At 40.0% G+C, this 11,575-nt stretch overlaps 2 protein-coding genes across 2 annotated transcripts; both read right to left on the reverse strand.

The window, feature by feature from the left end:
• Nucleotides 1-457: 457 nt before the first annotated feature.
• On the reverse strand, nucleotides 458-2,504 carry LOC119319204 (ferredoxin--NADP reductase, leaf isozyme 2, chloroplastic-like). The gene is made up of 6 exons (XM_037593694.1): nucleotides 1,897-2,504; nucleotides 1,615-1,706; nucleotides 1,449-1,526; nucleotides 1,212-1,274; nucleotides 885-1,119; nucleotides 458-802 (listed from the first exon to the last, which is right to left on the reverse strand). The coding sequence occupies exons 1-6, from the start codon at nucleotides 2,450-2,452 to the stop codon at nucleotides 735-737; spliced, it is 1,092 nt and encodes a 363-aa protein (XP_037449591.1). The 5' UTR covers nucleotides 2,453-2,504; the 3' UTR covers nucleotides 458-734.
• Nucleotides 2,505-4,162: 1,658 nt separating this feature from the next.
• Nucleotides 4,163-5,477, reverse strand: LOC119318824. The gene has a single exon (XM_037593403.1). It carries the CDS (start codon nucleotides 5,313-5,315, stop codon nucleotides 4,497-4,499), a length of 819 nt encoding a protein of 272 aa, XP_037449300.1. The 5' UTR covers nucleotides 5,316-5,477; the 3' UTR covers nucleotides 4,163-4,496.
• Between the last annotated feature and the right edge of the window lie 6,098 nt (nucleotides 5,478-11,575).

An 11,575-nucleotide genomic window follows, 5' to 3' on the forward strand; every position in this document is an offset into this window, starting at 1 on the left:
ACCAACTACTATAGCTTAGTTGAATGTTCTCTACACTTGTCATGGGTGTTTAGATCGCGAGTTCGAGAAAGCGATTCTCTCAATAGTGGCCGTGAGTCCTACGTTTACCACTTCACCACTCCTAGACATCTTGTTAGAAGGCCAGATATTATAGTATTTAACATATCTTGAGCCTTTAAGGTTAAAAAGTAGCCTTGTGGTTTTATTTGTCGGAGAGAGTAATGGGTGGCTCTGGGCTTGTAGTGGGCCTCACTAGATGCAATTGCACTATGAGCCCCACTCACGGCCCACAAATCAATCTACAACTCCATGGTACAATTAACTTCTTTTTAGCAAATTCACTAACTTACAATTATTTCTCAAGTCCTAAACATTATTTCACAAAAAATCAATTCTTTTCAAATAATCCACTAAAAAGAATTATTTTCCAACATCAAGCATTAAAAAACTGTAATAATACAATGCATAAAAACAGCTGCAAACAGTGTATAAAGACGAGAAGACGATCGAGTGAGCTCGGGACCAATGTGTGTCAATATCTACATTGATCGAGCCAACAATTGGTTTAACATTTGATGCTCGGCGTGCCACTCAGTCGTCGCTAAATACAAGGCGTATATATGGCCGAAGCTTGAGCTTTGCACAACCAAACTGGAGTAAAAAGGAAAACTAGGTGGGACAAACATTAGCATATGCATGCAAGTCCTTCCATGGTAATGGCACGATGAAGATGATCAGTATACTTCGACGTTCCACTGCTCGGCCTTCTTCAGCTGCTTCTTGTAGTCAATCCAGTCAATCCCTGCCAACAACGAACCAACATTTCATCATCTCATCATTAGCAAGGTTCCCAAGAGCAAGATGAATGGACTGTTGGTGCATACCGTCCTTGGCTGCGAGGTCGACCATGATGTCGTCGATGCCCTTCTCCATGCCCTTGAGCCCGCACATGTAGACGTAGGTGTTGTCCTTCTTGAGCATCTCCCAGAGCTCCTCCTTGTACTCGGCCATCCGCGTCTGGATGTACATCTTCTCCCCCGCCGCGTTGGTCTGCTCACGGCTCACCGCGAAGTCCAGCCGGAAGTTCTCCCCGCCGATCTCCACCATCTTCTCAAACTCCTGAAAACATGCACAGTTTCCATGTATGTCAGGCAGATGGATCACTGTCTGAACTTTCCAACAGTACTAGCTAGGCAGGTTGAATTTGGTACCTCCTTGTAGAGCAGAGTGTCACTTGTGGGAACCCCCAAGAAGAGCCATGCCAAGCCATTGAACTGCACCAATGTTTGCATATCGACAGTTTAACTCTGATATTGTGTTGTGTCTCGTTGGTAATTAAACACTGGCTGATTTCAGTGCGATAGATATAGTGCAAGCATAGTTGGAATTGGATTACTGTTCTGTACTTGTGTGGTGGTTGATCCGTCTAAAATACTAAAATTACTAACCTTGTAGTCCTCGTGCTCCTCGAAGAACATCTTCCAGAGGAAGGAGCGGAACGGCGCAATACCCGTACCCGTCGCGAGCTGCGATTATTGATAAATATGTCAGCAAGGTGTTCATGAGCCTATCCATCCCATTCATTTTGAGCAAGAATTAGTGATTGTGCAGTACCATGATGATGGTTGCGTTGGGGTCCTTGGGCATGAGCATCTCCTTGCCCACCGGCCCAGTGATCTTCACTTCTGAACCCGGCTTCAGGTCACCTGCACATCAAAATAGCAGCTCAGCAGACAAGAACAGAGGCGTCAAAAATCAGCAGAAAACATGCATCTCGGTGCCATAATCAATCGGTTTCATTTCAATCTCCGGCCAATCTTCAGCGATTGATTGATGAACGGATCAATCGATGAAACAGGCAAGGAAAGGATACGAAAAGAGATGCATAGTACTGACAGAGGAAGTTGGAGCAGACGCCCTTGACGACCTCCCCGGCGTCGTTGGTGTAGACGAGGCGCTTGACGCAGAGCGACACGGTCTTGGAGTCGCCGAAGTCCCCAATCGCGCTGCTGGCGATGGAGTAGAGCCGGAGCTTGTGCGGCTTCCCGTTCTTGTCCTCGCCGTCGGCGATCACGCCGATGGACTGCCCCTCCCGGTACGGCACCTCCCCCTCGGTGCTGAACACCATGTGCCAGGTCTCCCCGGGCGCGTTGTCGCCGGTGAGCCGGGTGTTGAGGAGGCACCGTCCCACGTAGGGCTCCTTGGGGCGGTACTTGTTGGTCACCACCCCCTCGTCCTGCTTCTTGGAGATCTTCACCGGCTTGGCCGGCGCCGCGGGGGCCGGCTCCGCGGTCGGCTCGGTCGTCGACACCTGCGCGCGCACGCCATTGCGGACATTGCGCGGCCGGCTGGGGTAGGCCAGGAAGTGGCTGGACGGGGACGAGCCGCCGGCGGCGGCCTTGGTTGTGGCCGGGGAGTAGGACGGCAGCGCGGCTGTCAGCTGGGCGGCCATGGTGAGTGTGGGTGGGTGGAGTGCGGACGTGCGGTGTGGGAGTGGATTGGGTGGTGGTATTTGGGATGAGAGGAGGCGACGGAGTGAGTGGAAGGGAGACGAGGTGAGAAGCAAGTGGTGGTGACCGAGCGATTGGAGGTGTCCTATGATACTATTCAAAGTGACTTCAATTCAGATAACTAAATTCATTTCTTTATTGGATACAAATTTCAGAAATTCGAATAACTCCGGCGAATCGCTGGCTGCCATGTGTGTAGCCTTTAAAAGTATACTAGAAAGTACTGTCTCTATTGTAAAAAAATATATTCATATAAAAATAGTGAATGATATTTTTAAAGTATTTTTAACAAAATGAAAAATAATTTGAAGATTCTAAAATGTCAATATAAATAGCTCAAGGTTTCAAAAATAGCTATATATTTTTTATGGCTTTTGTAGGTTCAATTTCCGTTTAAAACGGTCATATTTAAAAACTGAAATAAATAAATTCAGTGTCATTCTAGATACAAATATTTTCAAAAATGTGTACATATTTCAAATGAATTTAAGATGCGTCAAAGAGTTTTGATCCTATTCAACAAACATTTCAAATTATCCCACACATATTTTAAACTTTGACTTACTTTTATGACATTTCAGGAAACACTGATTTCAAAATTTCGTTCTTATTAAAAAACATCAGTATTTTCAAATAATTTCAACGACACTCCGGACGCATAGATTTAACTGTTTCATACACATTTTAGTCATTTTTAATAATATTCCACACACATTTCACAACATCTTCAATTATTCCATACCATTCCAAAACTATTTGAAACCATTTAGAAAATTTAATTATTTCACTTTTCGCAGTTTCAAGTATTTTGGAATTGTTTTGGAAAACATCTTTTCTGAAAAAAAAATTGAAATCCACTCCATTGTGTTACCTTTGGTATTTTTATAATTATTTCAAACAAAATATGTGGTACGTGCATTGTAACAAGCTGCTTTTTTTTTAATTGAGCAGCAAAGCTCCCAATTTGGTTTCACAAAATGAACCTGATAATTTCATGAATTTTTTAACTCTGTAATCAACCAAATTATTTTCTTTGTGAGGTACAAATATCAGAAGCTCCTTCATCATTTCACAAAAAAGATAATTAAAACGTACAGAAAAACCATGAAAGCAACCGCTATATGGCGGACTCCCTCTGGCCAATCTCTCGCCGCCATGCGTATAGTTTTTATGGTATCCTGGATAGTACTAGTATCTCTTTTGTAAACAATATGTATTCATATACCAAAAATAGTAGGAGAAAATAGTGTTTTCAAGTATTTTAAAAAACAAAGAAATGATATAAAGATTCAAGAGTCAATATAAAAATCTCAAGGTTTCAAAATTTTCTTAATTTTTTTGTGTTGGTTCATTTTTTGTAAAAACAAAAACAGTGATATTTCAAAAAGAAATTGAAAACAATCACTTCACCATCATTTTAAACACACATTTCAACAAATAATACATATTTTAAATAAAATTAAAATATGGCACATAATTTATTCAACGAACATTTCAAATTATCCCATACATATTTCAAAATTTTGGAAATATTTATGGCATTTCACAAACACTCCAATCGCATTCTAGTAGGGCAGATTTCAATTGTTTCAAACAGATTCCTGTCAAATTAAAAAAAATATTCCACACACATTTCACAACAACTTTAATTAGTTATTCCATACCATTCAGGAATATTCAATTTTCCAGTTAATCATCTATTTGTAAACTATTACACACCATATCATGAATTTCAGTACATACCATTCGAAAAACTATCTAAAGCATTTTAGAAAATTCAAGCTGGATATATACATCAAGCATCATTGCTAAACCACCACACATATTGCCACATGTATATACTTTTAAGATAATAAATCCCCTGATGATAGGTGGGAACTTGTGTTGGGACATATGTATGCCTGTGATCACTTTGTTCCATTTTGTGGCTTTGATCCGTTAGATGAAGATGAAGCTGCACGTCCAAACAGTGAAGGCTTCACGCACTCAAACACGCCAGGCGAGACACTCGTATCTTGTGCCGCCGTTGCCGTTGCCGTTCTTGGACGACGGAGGAGGCTTCTTGCCGCCGGTGCAGAGGAAGACGTCCGTGAGGACAGTCTTGGACCGCAGCGAGGCCTTGAGGATCTCCAGGCCTTCCTTGTACCCGAGCTCCACGGTCTTCTCCTGGAGCGCGGCGAGGCCCCCGACGGCGGCGAGCGCGCCGAGCCGCGCGATGCTGGAGATGGCCGACATGGGCGTCACGGCCAGGTCGTCAGTCACCGTGTACGTCACGGCCCCCTGCACGAACCCTTTCACGGCGCTCTGCTCCTGCTGCTGCTGGGCGGACGCCGTCGCCGGCGGCGGCACGTACTGGGACTCGGTCGCCATCTCGTTCCCGCAGGACGGGCACCGGGCGCCCCTCGCGTCGGACACGTACCCGCGGCAGCCTTGGTAGTTGAAGTGGTTGATGGCGCCGCAGGTGAAGAAGCTCCTCGGGGCCGGGGCCGGCGGCGCCGGCAGGCGGAGGAGCGGGCTCGCCTGCGCGGCGGGGCAGAGGAGGGCGTCCTTGGCGAAGCCGGGCCGGAGGTAGCTGCCCTCGAGCCGCTCCACGCTGGCGTAGAGGTTGCCGACGCTGCCCGCCATGGACTCCTTCCCCAGCAGCCTCACCGCCGTGCCGGCCGGGAGGGTGAGGAGCGAGAAGAGGAAGTCGACGGCGTCCTTGCCGGCCTCCGCGAACACCACGCGCGGCCGCGGCGGCCTCGAGTCCACCAGGAGCTTCATGGTGATCGGCGCGGCGCTCGGGCATCCGGTGGTGTCCGCCATCTTGGACGACCTCGACAGCTTGTCTGGCCAGATTGACTTCTTGGAGGGAATGGAATGGTCTGAAATCTGAATCTATATCACGCACGCAGCATCAGTGGGCTTGCCACTACATTTTGCCGCCGAACAATGTCTGTCGGGTAACAAGGGAATCGTATCCTCTGCTTTCCCTTGTCTGTGAGAACCCATGGTCAGTTCATATTCTCCGGCATATTATAGTGCGTTTCTTAGTGCATCATGATTTTCTTTGTACAAAAATACCAAGTGTTCAGTAAATTTAGAGATATTACAACTACTAGCACATATGCCCATCCACTGAAGTATTCATCAGCACGGACCAACAACATCCAAATTGTACCCGGCCACGATAGAGAGGTGCACACTGGGGTCTAGCAGAAACTCATATCAGTAGTACGTTAACAAGCATGCTACACATACAATACTTTCGGTACGGTTTTTGTACGGCGGTTATGGTCTTAAAGAGCCTAATTTACAATTTTGCATACCTATGCATTATTTGCAAGTTGAAGCAATGTTTGGAATCTGCACTAAATCGTGAGAAAAATCTCAATAAAAGGATTCTACTAAATGTGTTTTAGTGCATCTCTGCATAAGCTTGAAGACTAATAAAAGAATTGTCTACGTCTGACCGAAACGACTCTAGTTCGCAACTCGACTCTCTTATTTTTGTTGCACATAACGGTCGCACACGAAGCAACAACGCATATATGGGTGCCCCTCCCACATCGCTCCGTACTAATTCCTTTTTTATTATTGCATTGCATGCATGCCACAGCCTTGGTGTTAATACCAATTACTTTGTGTTATCCTCTCATTCTTATTTTTTGAGTCTCCCGTTCTTTTTTTGTCCCTACTTATCACGCCATTTATTCTTTGTTTTCTTTATTACTCCTACATGCCCATTGAAATCAATCATTCATACTCCTTCTGATCCATATAGGCCCTCGTAACATATTTCATATACTATATAAAGATTACTAAAAAATATTGTGTGTTAGCATTTCCCAAAATACACCATAGCAATTAATTATGTTAATTAAATTTATGCCTTGAACGGAATTAAATAGGGGTTAATAGGAACAAATAATAGTATGATTGAAAACTACACATTTTTGTGATCAAACTACATATACAAATTATTTTAATCTGAGTAATGGTGCAAAGTTATATCATAATCATGTTTCACATATTCTCTGTAAATAGTTAAAACCAGGGCCTAACGGGCTAAAACAGAGCGAACTAAGCCTACTAAGGCTGAATGCGGTATACTAACTGACGCTCACGCACGTGACATAGTGGCTGTCGCAGTTGGGCCGAATCCCAACAGAGAAAGATAACTTAATGTTGGATTGTCGGTTACTTAAAAAAATAAAGGTTTCTTTTTTCGAATATCCAATTCCGAGCTCGGGGTCATCTGCACCCGCTCAAGAAACAATTCATAAAAAATTCAAAAAAATCTAACTTTTTTGTGATAATTTGGTGCGTGAGGTGCGCTCCAAATTTCAGAGCATTTGGGCATTTGAATAGCTCTCAGCAAAAAGGACAAATTGGGTCAGAACAGTATGTGAACAGTACACTGTTTAACACACCCTATATTTATCTTTTTGCCGAGAGCTACTCAGATGTTCAAATGATTTGAAATTTGGAGCGAACATCACGCATCAAATTATCTACCATGCCAAAAAAAATTGGAATTGTTTAAATGTTTTTAGTATTTGTTTTGATTTTTTTATTGAGCGCAGGTGCAGATGATCCTGGTAGCCAAAACGCCTCACTCTTTTTCGAATATCCAATTCCGTAAAACATATGACAACGCATTGCTAGAATTGCTCCGTAATTTATTAGTATTTATTTTTATTTATTTATTTATTAGTAGGTATAGAAATAGATATACACTTTTCCTCACTCTTCGACCCCCTCAAGCCATCAGCATTTTCAGCCGACAGATTTGCCGTTCTCAATGTTCCCGGCTTCCTGCCCATTGGATCTACGTTATACACCGCCTGGCCTTTCGTTTCTGGCCATAGAGCGGTACACAGGCCCTAGAACTGGATTGGATTCGGTATCTTTTATACTACATCTATGGCCCTTCGAAAATTTATTCCCAGATATGGCCCCTTCAAAAGGACATCTGTCCTTTTGAAGTATTTGTGTACACGTAAACTTCAGACGGTTTGTAGTCTTCAAATCCACGCTTGCAACCCATGCGAGATGGATAAATCAAAGGCGACAACACACACTACAAGCCGTCTGTAGTCTTTCTCTTACCTTGCCTAACAAACGGTACTCAGCTAACTGTAGACGCTACAAACCGTTTGTAGTCTTTCACAACTGTTACCCAAGTTACCTGATTGTACATAAAAATGTTTCAATGTGTATTTAATAAATGTTCACTTGTATTAAAAAATATTCCCTGTTTGTTAGAAATATTGGTCATCATGTTCAATAAAAATGCTCAACATGTATTAAGAAAATGTTCAACGTGTATTAAGAAAATGTTCACCATGTTTAAGAATTTGTTCACCATGTATTTAGAAAAATTAAAAATACAAAAAAGGTAAAATGACAAAAGAAATAGAAAACAGAAAGGAAAAGGAAAAGTAAATTAAAATAGAAAAAATAGAATAAATATCTAAACAAAAACACAACAGAAAACACGTTGCGGCAAACATAGTGAATTACAAAGGCCCGAATTAGGCCGGCCTGTATCACTTCACACATGGGTCTCATTGCGACCATTTAACGCTTGTGGGTGTCGAATAGGATTAGCCACTAGGAACAATACCTCCTCTTCGGTGCATGTAGCTTTGGTAAAGGAAACAAGCACCCAAGTGCACCCAAGCCGACCCAAGAAAGGACAGGAGCAATTGCTCGACACCCGCCGGTATTCGCTTCGCTGGAAATGGTTGATCGGTCCACCATTAACCAAATCACTTTTTGATTAAAAGAATATAATTTACAAAATTCAGGAATTCAGAAAAGTTTATGAAAAAATCAATGATAATTATTGTAATACAAACCGAACTTTTTCTAAATACATGGTGAACATTTTACAAATATAAAACTGATTATTACAAATGGAAAATAAATCAAATAGATAGTTTTTGAAAACACAGACTTGAAAACCCAATAGAAAACAAAAACGCTCAAGTGAGATGGCCATGGTACGTCGGCCCATTTGCGCCTTTCATCGCACATGTGTTCCACTATTTGACAGAGTGCTCCTGCTCTGCGAGATCTATATATCGCTTTATTTTGAATTTATTTTGATATTTTTTTCTTTGTTTCTTGTTGCGTTTTCGCTTGTTTTTTAGTTTTTATTTTTACATCGTTGTCTTTTTTTTCTCTTTTTTTCACTGGTTTATTCTATTCTATCATTTTATAGGTTTTCTTCTGTTATCTTTGTTTCTTTCATGGTTTTCATTGGCCATTTTATTTACTTTCTTTATTCTTTGGTTTTATTTGGTTATTTCCTTCTCATTTTCATCGGTTTCATGTTTTCTCACGGTGTGCACTATTTTTCAATAAACATATTTGGTATATATGTAATATATTATTTTTATACCTGATTAACATTTTTCAAATGCAAGATCAAAATATTTTGAATACCTGGTCGACATTGTTTATATACACATTAAATATATTTAAAATGCTTGATTAATATTTTTCCAATACAAGATCAAAAGTTTTTGAATACATGGTCATTATTGTTTATTTAGACATTTATATTTTTCCAAATTCTTGATTAACATTTTTCAAATACAAGAATACATGGACAACATTTTTAATTGGACATTTTAAAATTTTCAAATGCTTGATTAATATTTCTCAAATACAAGATTAATTTGCATTGCATACATGGTCAACATTTTTTCTATACACTGGTAACATTTTTGAAATCCTTGATCAATTTGTTTCAAAATACTTGTTTATCATTTTTGATACAATACAAGATTATTATTTTCTGCATACACATTTTTTCTATACACATTTACAATTTTTCAAATGCTTGATAAGATTTTTGAAATATATGATTAACAAAAAAAATCAAATGCGTGATTAACATTTTTTAAATACATGATCAACTGTTTTCACACATATTGTTTATTCTCTGTATACGTTTCTCATAAACATGGTCAATATTTCAATACATATTTTACATTTTTTAAATGCATGATTAATATTTTTAACACATTATGTAAAGTATATATTTGTAAGATATATATTTAGAATTTTCGGAAGTGTAAACAAAAAACTAAAAAGCGAATAGTGGAAAAAAATGAGGCATTGGAACTGGGCCGACCCATTCGCATCATTTTATTGTTTTTTGTAATATATATCAAGAAGTTTGTTTTTCTATTTTTTCAAAAATGTTCTCAAATTCGAAAAAAGTTCATAAAATATAAAAAGCTTGCGAAAATGTAAAAAAAATCGTAATTTTGAAAATATTTCAGCGATATTTGAAGAGGTTCACAAACTTCCGAAAGGAAACTTTTGAGTATGCCAAAAAGTTCATGCATTTGAAAATAAGTAAGTGATAAAAAAATAATAATAGAAGAAACAAAAAAGGAAGAACCGGACAAAAACCAAGTGAAATTAGAAGACAAAAAAGTCATAATAACTGGTAGGGAACCATCTGGAATCTTCCCAAAACCAAAGGGGCGTCTGAAAAACCAAATGTGAAAACTCTTATATGGGCTGCCCTAGTTCGCCGACAGAAGGGATAAATGGTGTGCGCCAGTTAGCTGTAACAAAGTAACAGGTGCCTAAAGAGGCATATAAGGTTTGGGCATTTTGACGTCAACATGCGTCAAATTGGATGTGTCGGGAATTCGGGAAATTAAGCATATATGTAGAATCATTAAAAAAATGCAAAATCACTTTCCCGGGCACTGACAAGCGGCACACTGCATCTGCTCCACTTGTCACAACCTAATTCATTTGCATTTTTCCCTGTATTCGTTTATTCGAAACCGTTAAAAAAACTAAAAAACCGGCAATCGACAAAAGAATAAGAAAAACTAGATACCAAGAAAAGGAAATAAAAAACCAAAAAAAGAATCTGGTAAAAAAACAAAATCCAAAAAACCGGCAATCGAAAAAAGAATAAGAAAAAAAGGAAGAAAAATCATGACCCTTGGATCGCTCGCATGCCAAGAAAGTGACCCCGCAAGGAGTAACCCTTGGATTGTGGCTCCCAAATTGGGACAATACGTAGTATATATAAATGGGTCATCCACACGTGTACCGATGGGCCAAGATGCCCATTTCGAAAGAAAATTCTTACAAATAAACTTCAACATTTCTTAAAGTAGGTACATCTTTTTTAAATTACATGAAACATTCTTAAAACTGATAAACACATTTTAAACTTTATGAACAACTTAAAAATGTGTGAACACAATTTGAACTTACATGAACGTCTTAAAAATATGTGAATATTTTTAAATGCATATGTATTTTAAAAAGTGCATGAACACCATAAGAAAATAAATGATTTTTAAACATATGATACTTAGAAAGAAATACTTCAACAACTCTTTACTTTCGCGAGCACTTTTCGAAATGCATGATATTTTTTTGAAATATTTTGAATTTTCTAAATAAAATAAAGACATATAAAAATATGTGAATACATATTATAATTACCTAAACATTTGTTGAAAATAAAACCAAAACAAAAGTAAGAGAAAATGTTTTTTTACAAACCCACGTAGATGTGTGCTCTCCACTATCAGATAGGTGCTGGTGCCACACCCACCAACGGTTAGTGGTCCGGCCCAGTAGACGATCCGTGCGCTATTGCACACTTCAAGCGGTGTGTAGCAACCCCCTGTAGGAGATAGCCGGAATCACGATGCTAACATGGATATCAATCTTGAAATCAGTCTAAACATAATATTCAAATCATTAAAAAAAGATAGTTAGATACTGGAATTAACGAACTGTAGTTATCTTCTTAAATGATGATTTTTGTTAAGTGAGGGTGTGGCAAACTCCCCATGGGCACGAGTTAGTGGTAGCTTCAAGGCTGCCTAGGTGGCTGGCAGCGTGAGGTGGTGGTGCACTTGGCTCTGGATACCGATGCATGGTGGGATCTAGAGTTTGGGTGTCAGCGGGCCTTGGTGATTTTTCCTTGGCCAGATCTAGACGGTCATATCTGGCCTGTGAAGGCCTGCTACTCAGGCTACCCGGATGGTCGGTGCCGCATCAATGATGAGTAGGTCGGCGGTCAGCCTGCC

The sequence above is a fragment of the Triticum dicoccoides genome, chromosome 6A, assembly GCF_002162155.2.
Source record: "Triticum dicoccoides isolate Atlit2015 ecotype Zavitan chromosome 6A, WEW_v2.0, whole genome shotgun sequence".
NCBI lineage: Eukaryota > Viridiplantae > Streptophyta > Magnoliopsida > Poales > Poaceae > Triticum > Triticum dicoccoides.